This window comes from Triticum aestivum, chromosome 7D (genome assembly GCF_018294505.1).
Source record: "Triticum aestivum cultivar Chinese Spring chromosome 7D, IWGSC CS RefSeq v2.1, whole genome shotgun sequence".
NCBI lineage: Eukaryota > Viridiplantae > Streptophyta > Magnoliopsida > Poales > Poaceae > Triticum > Triticum aestivum.
The window spans coordinates 48,540,331-48,562,249 of record NC_057814.1 but is presented as its reverse complement, the minus strand read 5'-3'; the positions used below and the strand labels follow the sequence as shown (position 1 = coordinate 48,562,249).

The 21,919-nt window shown below is 47.5% G+C and overlaps 1 protein-coding gene and 1 long non-coding RNA gene across 10 annotated transcripts; one reads left to right on the top strand and one right to left on the bottom strand.

The window, feature by feature from the left end:
- Positions 1-4,618: 4,618 nt before the first annotated feature.
- Positions 4,619-8,790, bottom strand: LOC123164264 (uncharacterized). 8 transcript variants are annotated; one of them, XR_006482250.1, is made up of 6 exons: positions 7,985-8,790; positions 7,634-7,726; positions 6,294-7,061; positions 6,150-6,215; positions 5,648-5,754; positions 4,619-4,956 (listed from the first exon to the last, which is right to left on the bottom strand). It is a non-coding gene; the product is annotated as an uncharacterized lncRNA (long non-coding RNA). The 8 variants fall into 8 exon arrangements; XR_006482256.1 differs by having other exon boundaries at positions 6,150-6,246; positions 6,946-7,061; XR_006482253.1 differs by having other exon boundaries at positions 7,634-8,790.
- A 4,798-nt stretch (positions 8,791-13,588) lies between these two features.
- Positions 13,589-21,656, top strand: LOC123166929 (uncharacterized). 2 transcript variants are annotated; one of them, XR_006483728.1, is made up of 2 exons: positions 13,589-14,054; positions 21,310-21,446. XR_006483728.1 is itself a non-coding variant. In XM_044584754.1 (2 exons), exons 1-2 carry the CDS (start codon positions 14,547-14,549, stop codon positions 21,450-21,452), a joined length of 2,943 nt encoding a protein of 980 aa, XP_044440689.1. In that variant the 5' UTR covers positions 14,484-14,546; the 3' UTR covers positions 21,453-21,656. The 2 variants fall into 2 exon arrangements, 1 of the variants encoding a protein (XP_044440689.1); XM_044584754.1 differs by lacking the exon at positions 13,589-14,054 and adding an exon at positions 14,484-17,346 and having other exon boundaries at positions 21,310-21,656.
- Positions 21,657-21,919: the final 263 nt, after the last annotated feature.

Genomic DNA, 21,919 nt, shown 5'->3' with positions numbered 1-21,919 from the left:
TATATATATTTCCTTGAAAAGAATACCATATGTTGTAATCCTCTCCATGGGGCCCGAACCCACGTCCATAAGGTTAAGAGCTTTGTACTCTTCCAACTGAGTAGTGGACCTTTCAATATAATGGATTTAAACTTGTGTACCTTGAATTGTTGACAGGAGCAATTGGTAGCCCCCAAGGGTCGGCTCAATACAATGTGATGAGCCGGGTCTTCAATAAGGCCAGTAAAAATGACTTTGCGTTAGCCCCCAAGTGCCATGGTGCATGCTGGCAGTGACATGGGACTTGCATATTTGATGTAATCTCAACTTTGAATAATGTAGCCCCCAAGTGCCGGGTCGTAAGCCTGCAGCGACTCGGGACTATTCCTTCCATTGTAGAATAAATCATATCCATTGATAAAATAATAGCCATTACGCCAAAGCGACTTTGAATACCTCATCTGTTGATAAGTAAACCCGGAGTTTAAATACCCGGCGGCTCTTGGCCGATGGCAATTTAATACGCCTCCATTGTAAGCCGGAACTTTTATAACCCGGCGGCTTATAGCCTTTGAGAAAATCAAGAATTGATAACCCTTTTGAGACACCAATTTCAATCTTTGATGATGGGCTTGAACTTAATCATTTATGTAAGTCATAGCTCTGTAAATCCTGCACAGAGATTAAACAACATATGCTCTGGCGACTTAACGTCAAAAGCCAGGACGGGTAACCACCCAAATGTAGTCTTATCCTGCACACAAGTAGATCACAAAATCCCTTGACGGTTTACCGCAGGGCGGGTCATAATATCTCACATGTAACCATTGTGATATTGAATTTGTACTGCCGGTTTACATGACCTGTGCAGTAAGGGTGATAACCCAATCTTTAGAAATCAAGACTTCCAAATGTTTATGATTGTCATATGATGGCGACTTATTATCCAAAGTCAAACCGGGTTAAATAGCAACCACTCATATACACTTTAGATATGATCAAAAGAGCTTCAAATAAAATCCAAAAACTGTTTGCAAAAAGAGACTTCAAAAAATTTGAGGCTTCTGATTCGAATACGATCAGAAAACCGTCCCAAAGGGGTTAAGCTAAGATTCGAATATGATCATATAGCCCCCAGTGGCTTTGGCGTTGCCGATCAAGAGGGTACCGACAGCTATGTTCTCTTTGGTTCGAATACGACCTATGTTTGAACAGGAAGCCCCCAAATGACCTTGAGAGTTGTTTAACGACGCTGATTCGAATACGATCCACGACGGTTCCTAAAAGGGGTTGAGCTATGATTCGAATACGATCAAGAAGCCCCCTAGTGAGCTCGGCAGTGTGCCGATCAAGAGGGTACCGACAGCTATGTTCTCTTTGGTTTGAATACGACCTATGTTTGAACAGGAAGCCCCCTAGTGATCATGAGAATATTTAACGACTCTGATTCGAATACAATCAGGGTCACACCAAAAGGGTTAAGCTAAATTCGAATACGATCAGCTCCCAATGGTCATTAAAGCAGGGTACCTATGTTTGGGTTGTTCTTTGTAACAGACTCTTTTTGGTCCCTTTAATTTTTCCTGAGAACTCGAACTTTTGCGAGAGATAAATTCTTTTTGAACCGGAAAAACCGGATATTGAAAGTTTCAAAGCTTTGTGATAAACAAATTTACCTTGAACCGGATTTGAGAGCTTCAAAACTTTGTGGCAGATAAGTTTCCCTTGAACCGGATTTTAAACCGGATATTTTAAGAGCTTCATGCTTTGTGGGAGATGTCAAGTCTCTTGAGCCGGATCTAAACCGGAATCCTTCTTTTTAAGCCAGAAATTTTCTGACGGCCTTTAAACTTTTCACCAATATGGCGGTAGCCTCCGGGACCGAGTTATTTTTCCCTCCAATGACCCGGAGTTCTTGAATGCATTGAAATCGACCAATGATGCCGAGTCATATCATTGTAGCCCCCGAGTCTCAAGACGACTCGAGGAGTTGGCTTTGAGATTCTCCATATTGACCATAGCATAAGGTGTATATCATTGGTGTTGATAGCGCGATGTGAATCCACAGAAGGTTGAAGTGACTGCGGCGGGTTATAAATGATCCCGTATGAGCCATGTCAGCAACTCGGCCAATGGTTCCTTCCAACCGGCTATTTGATGTTAACCAAACCGTAGTGGCGGTGACTTGTGCACCTACCCATTGAGCCATCCAGTGCAGACGGCGGCTGATAATACATGATAATTCGCCTCCAATTTGTTGGAAGAAAACCGAGCTTCCCAAGCAGTGACTCGCTCATATTCAATAAACAGCTCATGCATACAGGTGCGGCCCAGTGTGTTTATATAGACCAACCCGCGAGAGACGGATGGTAAAGACGACCGTTGCATCAGAGGCGGCACAGACAGATGAGCCAGCCATGGTGTTGTAAGCCGGTCCGGACGGGCGAATCGATCGCCGGCGCGGTAAGCCGCGCGGATGGGCGAGTCAACCACGTTGTGTTGATGTAGTGAACAATTGTCCTGCATCAACAATATTGCAGACCAAGGCAAAGATAAACTGCTCTTTGACAAAAATAATATGTGCCAATAAAATAGACCTTAGATGGATAGCACCTGATTCGTTTTAGCCGGAAATAACCCGACACGAAGTTGATGATCACTAGGTGAAACTGAAATCACTCACGGGTGAGTCGGCCGCGGGAGCAGACAGATGAGTCGGCCCGGCGTTGTAAGCCGGTGCGGACGAGCAAGTTGTCCTCCGCATTGTAAACCGGCGCGGACGTGTGAACCGGCCGCGAGGGCGGACGGGCGAGCCATCCGTGGTGTTGTAAGGCGGTGCGGACGGGTGAGTCGGCCGGCGCGCTGATGTAAACCGGACCGCGATACGCATATCCGTGAAGCTGCGCGGCACAGCCGAACGTGCCTCCGCGGTATAATACCACCGCTTTTTCTTTTAGTAGCCGTCCTGCATAAAAATATTACAGGCCAGAGTAACTGCTGTCGGATGAACTAACATGTACTGATAAAATACATTGGAAAAATAACACCTAGTATTTTTTGCCGGATGAACACGGACGCTGGCGCTGGATAATGCACAGTGCTGCTTTTGTTTTTGACAAAAGAATTGGTTGGTTCTCTTGTATTCAAGTGCCTGAGGTCTCCACGTGACCTTCCCCCTATCTTTTTAAACAAGTCCAGAACAATGCACACACTCGGGGGTTGACGAACCAATGGATGGACCACTCAGGGGTTGACCCTTGCCCGCACACGCGTTTGTTGATTGATCGGATTCAACGGATCACTTTGCATCGGCGGCGCACAGCAGAACTCCAAACCCTTGCGTCGGCGGCTTATTCGCTACGGGCGACTCACGGCCGCGGGCGTGAGCTTGCGCGAGGGCGGCTCAAAGTGGAGACGACCCGACAATCCGGTGAGGTGAGTTGACGAAACGGCGGCCCGGGGTGCGGCCGTCGATCGCAGCAGAACAGTAGCGGGAGGCGAGGCCGCGTGTGAGGACGCGCGCCCGGGGAGGCTGGACTCGTACCCAGTGACAGATAGCAGCGGCGGCAATCGAAGACAGGGCCACTTCGGCGAGAGGGAAAACAAAACCGGGACGGTCCGACAGCGCGCCAGTACGAGGTCGAGTCGGAGCTGAGGAGCAGTGGGGCCGGCTTTGCATGGCAACGATGCACGTCCGAGGAATCTCACGCCCGTTAACGTTCTCCAACGAGCCGTCGTTGACGTACGGCGCTGGTGATTGGACCTGTTGCCAGCTTGACCCGGTGTTGCAATCTTTGTCCAAACATGCATGCTCACGTGAAGCAGGGCAGGTTGCCTCCTCAAAATCACTTTATGCAATCCATAACAACGTATAGTCTTGCCTTCAAGCAACAGTAGCATAATTGTTTATTGGAAGTAGTACTACTCCGAGCAACAGTAGCAATAGTCTTTGGCAGATCAATTTATGAAAGCACCTCGTATTTTGACTCTTGCCCACACGCGCCTATCGACGTAGATTGATCTGACGTGGTGTACGGCAGCTGGAGCACAATTCCTGTCGGCCTCAAAAAAATTGATCTTCTATCCGGATTTCACTACACCACGGTCAAGTTTTGGCAACACATCTATCTGTTGGCATATGGTACCTTTGCCGACACATAACTTGTAGCTAACACATATGCTGACAAAAGATAAAAGAGTCGGAGGACTTGCTGTGGGCAAAGGTATTGCCGACAGAAGTTCACTTGCCGACACTTTTTTAGTCAGCATACACCCTACCTATGCTGACAGAAAATCTGTCAATGTACACCCTACATACGCCGACAGATGGACTGTCCGTGCACACCCTACCTATGCCGACACATGATTAGCCAATGTACACCCTACCTATGCCGACACTTAACCTATCTAGCAAGGTCTTCACCATTGCCGACACTTAAATTGTCTAGAAAGGTCTTCACCATTGCCGACACTTACTCTGCATGGCTATGGGGTGTACCTTTGGCGACACTTTCTCAGTTGGAATGTTTTTCCCAACACATAAATTGCTAGTAAGATGGTGTACAGCCAAAACAACAATTGGATATTGCTCATGTTCAAATATTACACAATGCTCAAATGTTCACAAACATTGATAATATGTTCACAAACATACATATATATTGATCACAAGTTCAAAAACAAGACAACATTGACAAAGCAAAGTTTGGCCATCTTGACCACCATCCAGAAACACAAGTCACATAAAAGGACCACTATTTGTTATTCTAAAAGAGTTGAAACACGAAATGGTCCAAAAAACTTAAAAGTCACATCCATGACCACAAGATTTCTACTCCAGAACACTTGAAGCACCAAATGGTAGAACGCACATAAGATTCATGATTACAAGTTGGCTAGTCCGAAATACTACAAACGGCCAAATGCTACATAAGACTACGAAGTCATCACATCCATGCGCACTAGGTGGTTGAGTACCTGAAAATATTCCACACGATCTTAATGATAAGCGAATAATGAAACTATGCTCACTTAATATCTGACAAAAGTGCAAATATCATTTCGTACTAACACCTAATTAAGACATAGACATTTTTCAAATGTTTTACGCCAAAGTGGATTCATAGGAAATATTACCAATATCGAGAAAATTTTCATAGGTATCCTGAGGCTTTGGGTCAAATTCTCATACGTTCAAACTGAATGTGACTGCAAACATGTGATGTGTTACTCACGTGTAGATATGAGAAAATGCATGGGTGTACCCCAACAATTTTGCACATTTCATAGTTTGAAAATAATTTAAAAAATAATTATGGCTGCATGTTATCTGATGAAGTAGAACCAAAATGTACAGCTTCAGACAAAAAGAACTGCAGTATGGTGAAGTTTTGTATATGCCATGTGATCTTTAGTTTTGTATACATATTGATCTATGCTAATTCCTAAGGAATGTATGTGGGCATCAGATAACATCATGTGATTTTTATATTTTCAATTTTAAAACTGCAGTATGTGGATTTCAGTTTTATATAGAAGACACGAAACATTATATAGTGATGCTATAAGTCCAGGCAAAAATTTGGCGCTCTAGTGGACACTCAAATGATGTATGTATATTTCCGAGACAAAAACAAAAAAGCTTATTGTATGCAATATGTTGTAGTACCTGCACGTCCTTGCACATCAGTTGTCTTCTTTTCATCCTTGATTTACAAAAATAATCGTTACTTTTTAATAGGTCTTCTAATAGGCAATTGATGAAATCCTTGTATTCTACATTCAAATGAAACATTATAGAGGTTAAGTATAATAGAACTATAATGAAATCATAGCACACAATCTTTATTGCAAAAAAGGAAGTCCAAAAAATGTCTACACATGAAGCTCCAGCCAAACATGGCTCACAAATAAGTTTTACAATTTCAGATACACTGAAGTGTCATGTGTGACACATTTTCCTTGCTTGCCATTTGGTTTACTCTAATGTGTGATACTTAGTCTATGTACTAGTGTTTCTAGTTCAATATCATCTGATCAATATAGCTAAATGACAGGAAAATCAGTTTTGGGGCACTTGTGTTTCATCAAAAAAGAAAAGGATTCCAAAGAGAACTATGGAAAATACTTCAGGGGTTGTACAGATTATGTGTAATCAAATGATAACATACTCATAGCACTTGTTTCCAATGCAAACTATTTCAGTTCACAGGCTGCTTCTTCCACTGCACGTTGCTCTGAAAAATGTGCACACATGTATCAACCAACCTGTGAAAAGGAAAATTGTGTTTAATAATATAGATAACTCGGCTTACCATAAATCAAATTAGAAAGTAGGCTGAGGGACTGCAAGTTATTTCCTTGGTAAGTTTAATGGATGAACTTTTCAAATGCACAAATGATGTTCAGGGAATATTAGGCCATCACGAGAATGAACACGAACATCTCATAAAACCACCATGTACCACCATTATTAAGATTGAAGTACTGTCTTATTCTTGAACCAGATTGCCATTATTAAGATTGAAGTCCTCATCTTCCTACAGCTTACAGCCCTAATGGGGATAATAGGCTACAATTAGTTTGCTCAAACCTGCAACAAACTAGCCATCTTTTCCATTCTAAACAGGCATCTTAGCGTGAATACCTTTCTACAGTGAGTTACATATCTACTCAAACCTGCTATGAACTAGGCTGGAATTTAATCGGCTACATGCTAGCTACAAAAAAGAAGTGGCACTCCAGAATTATTATGCACAACTCCATAGATATTATCCATCGCAATATTAGGTTATTGGCGCAAACTAAATGGCAGCTAGAAAAACAGAGGCAAAAATGCCTGCCCTGGAAGCACAAAATATGCTTCAGGACAAACACAAACTGCAATATCCACTTCTTGCTAGTCACGAAGACAGCTCCAACACAACGCCTTAGTCTACATCATTGAAAATATGGGTGCTCCATGACCTTTCATTGCAGAGATCCTCTTTGTTGGCTTGTCCTTACTGCCGCATTTTCGGCAAGGATCACAGCCGTAAGTTAGTACAAGATTCTTACAAGAGCCCCTCTTTTTCTCTGTTTTTCTGCAAGGATCAAGTAGCACGGATAGTCGGATACACATGTTTGATTACTATAAACTCAAGCAGATCAAGACCATTGGCGTCAAGACTAATACAGTAGACAGTTTTGAGAAGTTCCAGTGAGGGTACTCTCAAAAAAAAAGTCAGGGTACTCGTGCAAGTTTGGGAGCTTGCCTACCCCTGGCCATACATCATCATCCCAAGTGCCCGACAACCTAGCATTCAAAAACCAAGATAGCCCATCTACATTCAATACCTCCTACTAACGCCAATTCAATAACGAAGATAGTCCATCTATATTCGATACCTCCTACTAACGCCAATCGATAAGATAATTAACATGTGGCAACGTGTGTGGCTCCAAGGACCTCAGGGTCCCCGTACTACAGAGTAAGGATCCACAAATGAATTTAGATGTGTCACGAATAGATCAAGGAAGGGGAATAGTGCAGAATCAGCCATGATCAGGTGCAATAATGCTAATAGAAGTAGTTGGAAATTTCAGTTGCTCGGCAAAACCCACTGAAAAACTAAGCACCATAAGCCCAGACCAAGCTTGAGAAATTCAAAATTACCTCAACAATATTGTACAGATATACGCCTAGATTCTCCAAATTCAGGGCCCAGCATGCTCTCTAATGTTCTTGCTTTTATTTATCTGAAAATACCTGTGTATACAACATAAAAGTGAAGTACACACCTCAGAAAAAAAAATACAAGACTCCAGACCAGAAGAAAGAGAGTGTAAACATCAACATAAAACTAAAGAGTATAGGCATAGTTGAACCAGATTGGAGAATATATCGATGTACTGTCAGCAAGGTAACACATTATAGCTAAAAATATGTATCTCTTTGGAGGAAAAAGTAATTAAACTATGAATATCAGCTGCACAACCTCTATCATTCATGGTGTATGGCCAATACCTCTACGTCACACTATAGAAGCTTACTTCCTATTATCTTTTATGTATAGATCTGTGTAGATATCGCCAATTGTAGTTGCAATAGATGCTCTATCCAGCAGCAATGTGTAGAAAACTTCTGATAAACAATGATCAATACATCATCAATATATGACTGGATTGACAATCAGAGGATTATAAGACAGAGGAAAAAGAACAATCAAGGGGGGTTACACCAAATGCAAACCAAGAAAGAACGTTCTGTGCTCAGTTTCAAGTTATCACATATCCCCTCGACTGCAATTAGATGGGTATCACTGTACCAGCCAAAGTGAGAAAATAAGACAACACATTAGTTTGAGAGGACAATTTTTTTTTGTAAACTGATTGGCACAGAATAATGCAACTATAGTTTGATTGTAGCAGGCACTGCTCTCTGTACAGGAAAATGATGGCAATATCATCACTATAGCTGGTGACACGCATCTGATTAACTCATGATACCGGTGCAGACCTAGAATTCAGAAACTTGCAAGCTTAGAATTCCGGAGCTAAAGTACCATGTCCATCTAACCATCGATCTGAGCAACGAATTAGAAAATAAAACAAAGCAATGTATAATCTTTTTGCTGCTCAGTGGTATACGGATCCAACTAGTAATCTTCGTAATACTACGCCATATTATCAAACAAAAAGGGGCAGATTAAGTGAGCAGGAATCAGGTCTTGCTTCAGATCAACAACATGTCCAAACCACTCCCGCAGCTACCAACGGTACAACTCTCAAGTTGCAGCAAACTAGCAATTCGATCTACTGACACATGGTGGTACTCACGGCTGGAAGAACAACAGCAAAGAAAACAAATCGGGGATCCCACCATTGGTGTGTGTGTGTGGGGGGGGGGGGGGGGGGGGGTGCAGTCGTTGTTGTAACTCGGAGGAAGGCAGGAGGGGGATGGGGTTGGGGGCGGCGGACAAACGGAGCTCGGGGTCGAGTTATGGCTGTGACCCCGGCAGCGGCAGGGAAGCATGAGGACGGTGGCGGCAAGGACGAGGGTGACGCCGACGGCAGGGCGGCTGGGACGTAGGCGGTGGAGCGACGGCAGGGATGGGGGCATGGAGCGCGAGGGCGGCGGCGGCAGGGAAGTGGGGAATGGAATGGGGTGAATGTCCTCGATTTGAGATGGAGCCCTAGCAGCAGCAGGTCCAGTAGTAGCAGATCCGGCTGCAACGGGAGCCCGGAGATGGAGCCCCGGCAACAGCAGGTGTGGCAGCAACGGGAGCCCGGAGATGGAGCCCCTGTAGTAGCAGGGACGGGGATTGGGGAGGAAGACGGCAGGATGTCAGGGGAGGGGGCAAGGACGGCAGTTAGATCTGGAGAGGACGGCGGCTCGATCTCGGAATGGAGCTCGGGGGGAGGGGGGCGGAGTGCAAGGACGGGTGGATGTCGGGGTGGAGCTCGGGGGCGGGGGAGTGCGAGCTTCGAGACGACGGCTTGACGACGGGGGTGGAGCGCGAGGCCGGCGGCAGGACTGTGGATCGAGCACGAGGGCGGCGGCGGCAGGCACAGGTTAGGGTCGTGGAGTTGGGGATATTTTGCACGAGGGTGGAGGATATTTTGCACGAACACCCGGAAATTTCCCCCTCGCGCCTAAATCGCGCGCCACAAGTTTCCAACCATCAGTCCATTGACACGTGTCTACCTACGCCGACACTTAGTCTATGTCCTTACACCCTGTGTACACCGACACATTTTAAGTCGCTAAGTACCCATCTATGCCGACTGAAAAACTGTCAAGGTCCACGTATATGCCGACACATAGCATGTTATTAACCAATTACTGACAGATACATTGATGCTACGAGATTGCCGACTCTTAGTGTGTCCACGATGACGTACCTTTGCCGACACATGATCCGAAGACAAAACTTAAAACTTATGCTAATAGTTATTTTGTGGAGATCATTGGACCTCTGCCCACAAAAATGTGTCACGTAAGCTCTACCGTGGTGTAGTGTTTGACGGATGGCGTTTCATCGGCGATACGCACAGGAACGCCAAACCCTAAATTCCCTTGAACTCAAAACTCATACTGGGCAGTTGCAAACTTCTCGATCCCTGGGAACGAACCCTCCAAGAACTCAACAACACCGTGCGCGAGCCCCACGGTGGGCGCCAACTGTCGTGGAATTGTCACGGCAGATGTTCTTAGTGTCAGGACTTAGTCGCGAGGCCAGCGCATCTATGTGGTAGCTTGAGAGGGGTTGGGCGGAATCGAGAGATGCAACACAAGACAAGGATCTAGACAGCTTCGGGCCCCGGGAAACATCATCCAGTAATAGCCCTACATGCTGTTTGTGGCTAGGTCTTATTATGCTCATGAGGGAGTCGCCGGTAAGCCGGCTCTTTGTGTCTAGCCCTAGATATTGTTTCTTGTTTCTTGTCCCTCTTGGGGAGCCCTGCCCCTCCTTATATAAGTTAGAGGGGCGGGTTACATGTGGAGTCCTAGTAGGACTAGGACTAGTCTATCTTTTCTTACAAGTTGAATACAAGTCCGGGTCTTGCTTCCTCGTAAAGGAATATTCGTCATCCCTTTCTTCTTAATCCGGCCCACCATCACATGAACCGGCCTTCTGGGCCTTGGGCCTTGTCATCCATCTAACCCGCCGTTGGGGTTATCAGGAAGTCACCAAATACTCGTCGGGTCTCTGTGAACCGCCAAGTCCGGCCGGGTCATACTTCCGGCCGGGTCATACCACGTGGTATATCCCCGACACTACCCCTATTAAAGGAATCAACTTTTGTCCTCATTAACACTTGAAGATGAACATTCAAGCCTCCGGTGGACTTCATGTGGGTAGAGCCGAGTGGGGTGAATATCGTGTCGTGTTAAGTAGCCTGGATTTGGTGATGTTGGTTGGAAAGCAGAGCGGCCATGGTTCTGGAGTTTGTGGTCCTTAACTGGGACACATGAGCACCTTCGAGGCTAGCTTCTTGTCGCATGTTTGGGCATGAACTTGTGAGAACCTAAGAGCGATCAAGCTCAACTTCTTGCTGCTTGGACTTGAGACAAACAAAACCAAACCATAAATTTGATTATAAAATATTTTGAAAATATTCATAATTATATGTTGCTTATTCCTACTTTTTTGTTACAACCTGTTGGTTCTTTGTACTTGCATAAGAGGGACAAGCGAATCGGTACCTGTAATATGTCAAGTAGTAGACTAGTAGTACATTCGTCAAAAAAAAAAAGAGCCAAATTAGATAAATTGGTCAATCAACATTGCATCCGGAACCAACCAACTCGATGTATATACCTTGAATTACTAGTCAAATATTAGGACATCCATGTAAGAATAAATGTCCGTGGGTAGCTTGTCTTCATCCCTAGAGCGACTCCGTAAAAAATGTAGAAGAGATTGCACATGAAGTGAACAAAATCAGGTAATCTACCTTGCTATCGCCAACTAGTCAACCCAATGGGTAGCTACATTACTACTCATGAGAGCAGAAAAGATGATGCATGGAGATGTAGTACTGGTGTTGATCTATTAGATATAACTAGCTTAACCCGCGCGGCGACACGCCGTGCCCGACGATCAGTCGCGACTATATGTGGACTATGGTCTAATTAAGCAACAGAGTAATAAACAAACATTCACTATCAATTAAAGGAAGGGATTCCTGCAAAAAAAATTAAAGGAAGGGATAACAATACATAAAAAGGTTGAAGATGACAAAGAACTAGATTTACTACAACAATGCAAATCCATGGACACAAAGAGAACGACTAATATTTGCAGACCTCTAAGAAGAACCACGTATTGAAACCATATACAGTCCACTCTACATAATGGTTGTACATGGAGATACAAACACACCGTAATAAGAAGCCACAAATAGCTTTCGCTGGATTAGATCATCCTGGTATAACCTTCTGCAGGATTAGTGCCGGTAATAAAATGATACAGAGCTTTTTCAAATTCTTGGACTCGGCGGACAGGTGGATACGCTCCTGTGCATGTGATGATAGGATCCTTGCTATGCGGACGTTGAGGATACAGATGGAGTGGCAACCCATCGGAGAAATTGTTGCATATCTTTGCCAAAATCCTTGTTTGCCTTGTGAACTCATTTTGCTGTGTAGCTACCTGCTGACGGGCCATGTTAAATTGTCATTCCTTTGTTTGCGCATTTTCTTTTGACATAAATAGTCTTTCCTTTGTGACTTAGAGGGCATAATAGTTATGGTCACTGATAGAAATATTGTAATTTGCACAAATACATTCCAAAGCCACTTGGGCAGCTTTCTCTTTGGCTTCATCCTCCATGTTAGCTGGCTCTCCTTTGAACGTGATTGAAAATTATCCGCGGCTGTCTTTTTCTCATGGGAGGCCTATCAATACGGATGCTTGCACCATGCCCCTGTGAAGATACCAGACTATAGCCTTGTATTTCTATGAGGTTTTGACAATTGGACGTCTTGAAAGATATACTATGAGGTTTTCCTGATGCATATAAAAATATTAGGCACAACTTCTCATTTAGTTGCAAAAGAGGAAAGAACATAAAATATTGGATAAGAGTAAGGGCTTACCGAATTGCTTGCTTTGCCACGGTTGGAATGGGGCCGATCTTCTAAGGAACTTAGCGCTGGGTGCTTGACCTTCTTCTTAACTTGCTTTCCCACAGAGGATGCTCTCTCAGAACGGTAAGCTCCGTCCATTGTATTGTGTTTAACTGTGTGTGAACTATGACTTTCCTTGGTAGCCTATGAACGGTTATATAGTGTATACAAAAGTAGATGAGCCATCGTTCTACATCTTTCAGCTCGCGAAATGGCACACATTTCTTGTACAGTATTTCTTTGCGTGACAGGCTAGGTTCCACGTGGGAGTTAGAGGGAAAATGGGCAATCATCCGGCCATGTTATGTATAGGCAGAAGATAGTTACTACCCTGCTTTGCATGAAGCCGTAGCCTAAATACAAATCCCAAATAGATGCATACCGTGTCAATGGGGGCAACATTGGAGGAGGAGCTCAAAGAAGCTTTCGTATCCTTCTTCTTTGATTGTTTCCCTGATAGGAAACTCTTGGCGGAACGGTTGCTACTCATGGCTGTTGGTTTTGCTCTTCGCTGCTTGAAGCGAATGAATGCTGCGAAGGGCACCATGTGAATATATAGCAGGTAGAAAGGGTGATGACTCACCGCATTGCTAATGTAAGAGTGGCAAGTGGCAGTCACTGCATGAATGAAGTTGCTGTAAGTTTGCCAAGCGGCATGCAGTATCTGCGGTTGACTACTTAGGCGGCACGTTGCTTGTTGCGTGGCGTGAAGTGAGACAGCCAGTAGGGCTGATTGATCCAGTTGGTGTTTCACCAGTCGACTGCATGCACAAGTGTACGTACTAAGCTTGCAGAAACATGCACGTACAAAATTATGTGGTGAACATGCATGCAGTATTGTACGTAAATTTCAGTAGTGCATGCATTTATCATGTCTCTTTTTCTTTATTCATTAAACCTTGAACGGTCGTTCAAAGTAGAGTCCGATGTGAACAATGCATGGTCGTCCTATTTGGATAGTCTGAAGAGTATCCCTTTTTATCTTCTTGGCTGTCAAGCTTTAATCATGTTTCCAGATGCTTATGGAAGAGAGGGGACACACGCTGCAGTCGGCCACAGGGGGGAGGCCACCGCACTTCTTCAGTATAAGATTTGCTTAGTTAACCATGTCCTGGTGGACGGGGTCGCCGCCGGGGATTGCCGGCGTTGCCCTTTCCGGCAGGAGGAGGCGGGTGGGCGGCCGGTTCTGGGCGCTAGCCGAGGAAGGCGCCGGGGACTCGGACGAGGACGACGGCGACCCGTCGGCGTTCCGTCTCCCTCTCCTTCCGACGTCATTTGCGAGGCCTTTCGACTTGGGTACCCGGAGGACGAGGTGGCTATGCTCGTAGATCGGGCAATCCCCTCCGATGATCCGGCAAGGATGGGACTAAGGGCGGAGGATCAGATCGAGGTCGTCAGGCGGGTAGTTCACCGGCGTACGGCGACGACGGCAATCCGACCTTGGAAGGGTCCTCTACCTAAGGTTAGTCTTCCAAAACCTACTTTGTCCGATTTCTTCACCGAGGATTCTTGGAAGTTCGTTAAGAGGAAGAAGAAGCGGCGGCCATCGGCGGCGCAGGCGCCGGCGCCGGCGGCCGCCAGTCACGCCGTGATCCGGGAGGCGCGGATCACGCGTTTGAATCGGTTGATTGGCCCAGATGGGCTGGCTGCGGCCGCGACGGGTGTGTGCGGGCCTGCGAGTGGGCCAGCGCCGTCGATTGCCCTCTGCGTCGCTGCTGTGACACAGATGGAGAGCGGGCCGCTTTCGGCTGGGTATGAGGCCCAGTCCGAAGAGATCGCTGTTGGGCCATCGCTTGTGGGAGTCTTGGACGAGACGGTTGGATACGTGCGAGAGGCATGCATCGAGTCGTCTATTCCATCTACTCCCGTCGCGCGCCGTAGGGTTCGTCATCGGGCTCCTCATCGTCTCGCAGATCGTGGTGGCCGCGCCCGGCGTATTCCTCCGTTGCCTCCCATGGCGGGTCAGGGGCCCCCGGGAAAGGGTTCGGCGGAGCCGGCCGGGGCTGCCCGTGCCGGAGTGGTGCCGCAGGTTGGTGCCGGTGGAGCTCACCGTGGAGTGCCGGCGGCGGCCCGGGGTGCTGTACCGGCTGGGGCTAATGCGCCCATCGGCCGCGGTGGTGGTGTTCCCGTCCGTCCGCCTGCTTCGGTTCCTGTTGTCGCGGGCAGGGGAGGGAGCAGCCGTCCGCCAAGTCCGGCGAGTCTGGCCGCCGCGAGTCGGGGCGGTGGCGATGGTGCCCGTCCGCCGCTTCAGCGCCCGGTGGTGCAGCCTGGTTCGTTACCGCATGCAGGGCGCGGTGGCGTGAGGCCCTCCCAGCCAGTCACTGCAGTTGCGGGGAGAGGTGCCCCTCCCCCAAGACCTCCGGTGCCGGCTTCCGTGGGGCGGGGGGTCGTGCCGGTTGCACCTCATGCCGCACCACCGCCACACTATGTCGCGAGACCGGCGCAAAGGCGTTCGGGCACATTGCAGCCAAGGCCTGACGTGGGGAACGGTGGATCAAATGGGCCGCCCAGAGGACAGTGGGGGGATGATGGTGTTGATGCTTACGGGAAAGGCCAGCACCGTGGATCGTCGTCTACGGGTGGAGGACGCGGATACGCTTGGCAGAGTGATGGTTCTGCCGAAAGACCATTCCTGGGTCCGGCAGGCGGTTTTGTCGAAGGGGTTACTGGACCGAACAATCGACAGAGAGGTGGATTCCGTGGCCATCGTGGTGGCCGTGGTGGTGGACGTGGTCGGGCTCGCAAGCCGCCCCCGCCACCGGTGGTGGATGACCATCAGGCTTCGGATATGGCTGTTGATCCAGTTCGGTCGACTGAGTTGCCTAGCCAGGCTCTGGATGTTGTGACGGCTCTAGCCAACATGGAGGTTCCAGCTTCTGGAGTTGTTGCGGAGGTAGGGGACAGGGCTGAGTCTGAAAGGGCGGCCAAATGGGCGCGCAAGAAAGAAAAGATGCTATGCTATCGCTGTGGTGAGAAGGGCCACTTTATTGCTGAGTGCATGGCGGATCTATGTAACACATGTGGTAAGACTGCTCATATTACGGGGGATTGCCCGGTTTTGCGTGACCAGGCTCCTGCTCTCACGATGTATGGAGTGTACTGTGCTGAGCTCACGTTCTTTGAGTCTCCGGTGGCGAGGGAGACTCGAGTTGAGATTCAAAGTTTGACAACTGGACTTGTGAAAGCTACCTGCGAAGCGATTTCTGAGTCTCAAATTGTGCAGCGACTCCAGGAACTGGCTCCAGGTGATTTTCAGTGGGAGCTCGTCCAGATTGAGGACAATGTGTTTAGGGTTGATTTCCCTTCGGTGGAAGATTTGCAGAAGCTGCTGAGTTTTGGGTTGTGTAAGGTGCCGGGTACTAAGTGTATCCTAGAGTTTCACGAGTGGAAAAAGGTGGAACCTAAGGGCAAACCGCTCACTCAGGTATGGCTACGGTTTTCAGGGGTACCATCTGAGGCTCTGACAGATGCTCGTGTGGTGGCGAGCTTGGGTATGATGGTTGGTAAGACCGAGGATGTGGACATGGCTTTTACCCGCTCACATGGGGTGGCACGGCTCTTGGTGGGGGTTTTGGACATCGATTTTGTCCCAGATAGGGTCAACTGGTTTTATGGGGGAGAGGTGTTCCCTCTTGAGATCGAGTTTGAGGATTCCGAGCTGTTTGCCGAGGTGGCTTCAGATGATGCTATGGATATGCACGAGGGGGATGATGATGCCGGTGCTCGTGGGAACCCGCATGATGAGGCGGGTCGTGACAAGACCAAGGGGTCGAGTCAGGATGCTCAGTTGCCAGGTAATGGTCCTGGAGTGGAGTCTCCATCGGATCCGGCGGTACCCATGACTACGTTGCGGTTTGGATCCTTCGAGCCAGCATCTGCTCCTCCCAGGCTCTGGAGCGACAGGGTGGAGTCTGATGATTGTTTTGAGTGTATGCTTCCGCCGTTGGAGCTTGACGTTGTGGCTAGTCCTACGGAGGATGGGTTGTTCGGGACGCCCGTGGGAGGGGTTCGGGAGGTGGAGCCTCAGGTGGGGCCGACCTCTCCTACCATCTCAGTGGTCTCGGGCCGGCAGGCGTCGACTGACTTGGTGGTTCGATTTGGGGAGGAGAGTCGGGGGCAGGCGGCCCCGGTCTCTCCTTCTCTCAGCCTGGCGCCGGTGACACCGGCGACGCCGGTAATGGTCGATTGTGGGGAGGGTTGCATGGGTCAGGCGGACCCAGCCTCCTCTCCTGTGGGGATGCCGATTCAGGCGGGGTCGGCCAGCGCTGGGGGAGGGAGCCCGAGGCAGGCGGCCTCGGCTCTTGCCTCCCCGGTTGGGGCGGTGCCACCCGAGCCTGCTGCTGCGCTAGGGGGGGCCGAGGCAGGTGGCCCTGGCTCTCCCCTCTTCACCGGCGGTCAGGAGGACCGCCACTCCTTCGCCGACGGCTTTTCCCTCTGCGTCGGCAGGGGGGTGGGAGGAGGGCATGGGCAGGTGGCCTGCGCCTTCTCCTCTCCGTCTATCCCCGTGGACGTGGATCCCCCGGCGGGGTTTGGGAGCCCGCAGCCACCTCCTCCGGTCTCCTCGGTTGATCCTTTGAGGGACTCAGCGCGAGGCTTTACCAGGGAGGAGGTTGTTGCTTTTGGCGGGATCCCAGACCCTGCCTCGACGGGGAGACGGTTCAGTGAGAGAGTCCACGAGCTTCCGGAGGTGGATGATATGCAGCAGCGGTGCGCTATGAGGGCCGCCAAGCTTCAGGACGCTGCTATCTCTGCTGGTATGTCCGTAAACATATCTAACTCGTTATTGCATTTTTCTAATGAGGAGATTATAAATAATGCAAACCAATTGGGAGTTTCACTAGGGGAGTCATATAGTGAGGTTTCCAAGTCGGTGAATGACTTGTTAGATTTGGAGGCGGAGCGTGCCTTAGAAACTATTCGTAATATTGCCGCGGTTAAGCCAATGAATGACAATGAGATTGATGCATTAGGGGTTAGAGTGCTCGATACTATGTGTGTGGATCTAGCACCATCCAATCAGGAGTCTGAGGACGATGATATGCCCATAGAGAATGCAGTTTTTTGTTCCAATGAGCCCGGTTATGAGGATCGGGAGTCAGGACCTAGTAAACCCAAGCGTAAGTGGAAACGGAAAATTTATCCCGATTCTGCAGTTCGTCGGAGTGCTAGAATTCGGACTACTAAAAAATTTCATGATGAGTGATGAAAGGAATCTTTTGGAATAGCAGAGGTCTGAAAGACTTGGCTAAAAGAAGGTTTCTTGCTGAGGCATCACTGGAGCATCGTTTAGATTTTATTGCTCTATCGGAAACTGGTAGAGACAACTTTGCGCCCCAGTTCCTTTCCTCTCTTGCGGGTGGTGTTGATTTTGATTGGCATTGCCTTCCTCCGCGAGGAAGATCGGGTGGTATCTTGCTGGGTGTGAGATGCGATTCGCTTGAAGTTCGGAGTGTAGTGATGGGTGACTTCACCGTTAAGTTTCGAGTCAGGTCTAAGGTTGATGGTTTCAACTGGGCGTTGGTGGCGGTTTATGGTGCCGCACAACCCGAACTTAAACCGGAATTTTTGGCGGATCTTGTTCGGATTTGTGGGTCCGAGCAGCTTCCTATCTTAGTTGGGGGTGACTTCAATATCATTAGGAGGAGAGAGGAGAAGAATAATGATAATTTTGACGGCAGATGGTCGTTCATGTTCAATACTATCATTGAAAGTTTGGATCTGAGAGAGATAGAACTTTCTGGTAGAAAGTATACCTGGGCTAACTCTCTACCCAACCCGACTTACGAAAAGCTTGATCGCGTTCTTGCGAGTGTGGAGTGGGAACAGAAGTTCCCGCTTGTGATGGTTCAAGCTCTTTCACGGGGTTTTTCCGATCACACACCCCTGTTCGTTGACTCAGGGGAGCCGAACCACGTGGGAAACAAAAACACCTTCTCTTTTGAGATGGCCTGGTTCGAACGCGAAGGATTCCTAGACCTGATCGCTAGGGAATGGGCGAAGGGTGTAGGCGGTAGAACTGCGGTCGAGCGTTGGCAAAATAAGATTAGGAGTTTGAGAAGCTTCTTACGGGGCTGGGCTAAGCACCTTAGTGGGGTATATAAGGTTGAGAAGGACAGGCTTCTCTCTCTTATACAGAATCTGGATGTTAAGGCTGAATCCATGATTTTGACGCCTGCTGAGCTCCAGGTTAAAACTGACGCAGAGAAGAGGTTAAAAGAACTTCTCCGTGAAGAAGAATTGAAGTGGGCTCTGCGGGCTAAGGTTCGCAAAGTGGTCCAAGGGGACGCGAATACTCAATTCTTTCATCTGATTGCTAATGGTAAGCACAGAAAGAAGAGAATATTCCAACTCGAGCAAGATGAGGGCACTATTTTAGGACAGGATAACCTAAAAACATATATAACCGAGTATTATAGGCAGTTGTTTGGCCCTCCGGAGGATAATTGTATATCTCTCGAAGAGTCCAGAACTGAGGATGTGCCTCAACTCTCGGCAGCTGAAAATGATATTCTGGTTGCCCCATTTTCGGAGAAGGAGGTGTTTGATGCTATAGCACAGTTGAAAAATAATAAGGCTCCCGGACCGGATGGATTTCCGGCGGAGTTCTACAAAAAGTGCTGGCATATTATTAAGGGGGATTTGCTACCTATGTTTCATGATCTGTTCTCTGGACAGCTTCAATTATTTCACTTGAACTTTGGCACTATCACACTGCTTCCGAAGAAGACGGATGCTGTGAGAATTGAGCAGTTCAGACCGATCTGCCTTCTCAATGTTAGTTTTAAATCTTCACCAAGGTCGGGACTAATAGGCTCACACAGATTGCGCATTCTGTGGTGCAGCACTCCCAAACCGCTTTCATGCCGGACCGCAACATCCTTGAAGGGGTGGTCGTTCTCCATGAAACACTCCATGAAATCCATTCCAAGAAGTTAGATGGTGTCATTTTCAAGGTGGATTTCGAGAAAGCGTACGATAAGGTTAAATGGCCCTTTCTCCAACAGGCATTGCGTATGAAAGGTTTTGATGCAGCCTGGCGACGCCAGGTTGAATCATTTACGCAAAAAGGGAGTGTGGGAATTAAAGTGAATGACGATATTGGTCATTACTTCCAGACACATAAAGGCCTAAGACAAGGAGATCCGATGTCCCCTATCTTGTTTAACATTGTGGTTGACATGTTAGCTATCTTGATAGGAAGGGCTAAGGAGAATGGTCAAGTGGGTGCCTTGGTACCTCATCTGGTTGATGGAGGTGTATCCATCCTTCAGTACGCTGATGATACAATCATCTTTATGAAGCATGACCTGGCCAAGGCGAGAAATATGAAGCTGGTGTTATGCCTTTTCGAACAATTGACTGGGTTAAAGATTAACTTTCATAAGAGCGAGCTGTTTTGCTTTGGTAGAGCCAAAGACGAACAGGAAGCTTACCGGCAATTGTTTGGGTGCGATTTAGGGGATTTACCTTTCTCTTACCTAGGTATTCCAATCCACCATAGAAAGCTGACCAATAGAGAATGGAAGTGCATCGAAGACCGGTTCGAGAAGAAACTGAGTTGCTGGAAGGGCAAGCTCATGTCATATGGAGGCCGACTAATTTTGATTAATTCGGTGCTCACGAGTATGCCTATGTTTCTCTTATCGTTCTTTCAAGTCCCAGTTGGTGTTAGGAAAAGACTGGACTTTTATCGATTGCGTTTCTTTTGGCAAGGTGATGATCTTAAAAGAAAATACAGACTTGCAAAATGGGATATCATCTGTAGACCGAAAGACCAAGGGGGTCTTGGTATTGAGAATCTTGAAGTCAAGAACAGATGCCTTCTTAGCAAGTGGATGTGGAAGCTTTCTTTTGAGACTGAGGCCATGTGGGCCCAAATCCTTCGCAGCAAGTACCTACAGGCAAAGTCCTTGTCTCAGGTCACTGTCAGGCCAACTGACTCGCCGTTCTGGAAAGGCCTGATGAAAGTCAAACAATCGTTGTTTAATAGGACAAAGGTTGTTATTGGTAACGGCGCTAGTACACGATTCTGGGAGGATACTTTGCTCGGTGAGACACCCTTGGCCATTCAATATCCGTCTTTATATCGTATTGTTCAATGACGTGAGGTGTTCGTTGCTACGGTGTTTCAATCCAACCCCCTTAATATTCAGTTCAGACGGTCGTTAGTGGGCAATCGTTGGGAAGATTGGCTCCGTCTAGTTCGGAGACTAATGGATGTCCATCTTTCTCAATAACCCGATGAATTGCGCTGGAAACTGACTAGGTCTGGAGTTTTCACGGTTAAATCAATGTATATTGATGTGATTAATTCGAGCTCCATTCCTAAATCCAACCATGTTTGGGCTGTCAAAGTTCCTTTGAAAATAAAAGTGTTTATGTGGTTTGTCCATAAACAGGTTATTTTAACCAAGGATAACTTGATTAAGCGTAATTGGACAGGACCTACGAGGTGTAGCTTCTGTGATCGGGACGAGACGATCAAGCATCTCTTTTTTGATTGCCCGCTTGCCAGAGTACTTTGGAGGACGGTTCACATTGCTTTTAATATTACTCCACCTAATTCTGTCACCACGTTATTTGGGACATGGCTCACTGGGCTTGAGCCTGAATTAGCGAGACATATTCGTGTTGGAGTTTGCGCGTTGTTGTGGACTATCTGGACTTGCAGAAATGATTTGGTTTTTAACAGAATATCACGTATTCATTTTTTGCAGGTTATTTTCCGAGCCACGGCCATGATCCGTTCATGGTCACTACTCACTCCGATGGTGGCCAGGGAGCATTTGGTTACTGGATCTATCCGCTGGGAGATGGTAGCTCGGGATATCTTCAACCGGTTTGGATGGCGGTCATGTAATAGGATAGGCAATTAGTTTACCTATCTATATTTAGCCAGCCGGATGTGGCATCTTTTCTTGGCTAGTCTGTGTGTCCAGCCTCTTTTGCTCTGTGTGAGCTGTCTTTTTATTACTTTTCTGTCGGAGACTTTCGAACCTTGTTGGAACCTTTTCTTTCGTTAATAAGATGGCCGTATGCATCACTCTGATGCAGAGGCCGGGGAAACCCCCCCTTTTCGAAAAAAAAACACGCTGCAGTCGGCAAGATATGTTTGTTTATAGCTACACAGGGGCAAGTTGGACATTTCTCCAGCTCCCTGTCGTCCCGCCTCCATGTGAACTGCAGGACAGCGCTCTACCCCCTCTAATCACCCACAAATGCACGTGTTAGTTTCTTATTGGTAGATTTTGGGCTGTAAAGAAAGTAAAAAAACAGATAAAAGAAACCTAGCTAGGTTTAGTATATTTAGAATTTAAAATTAACATG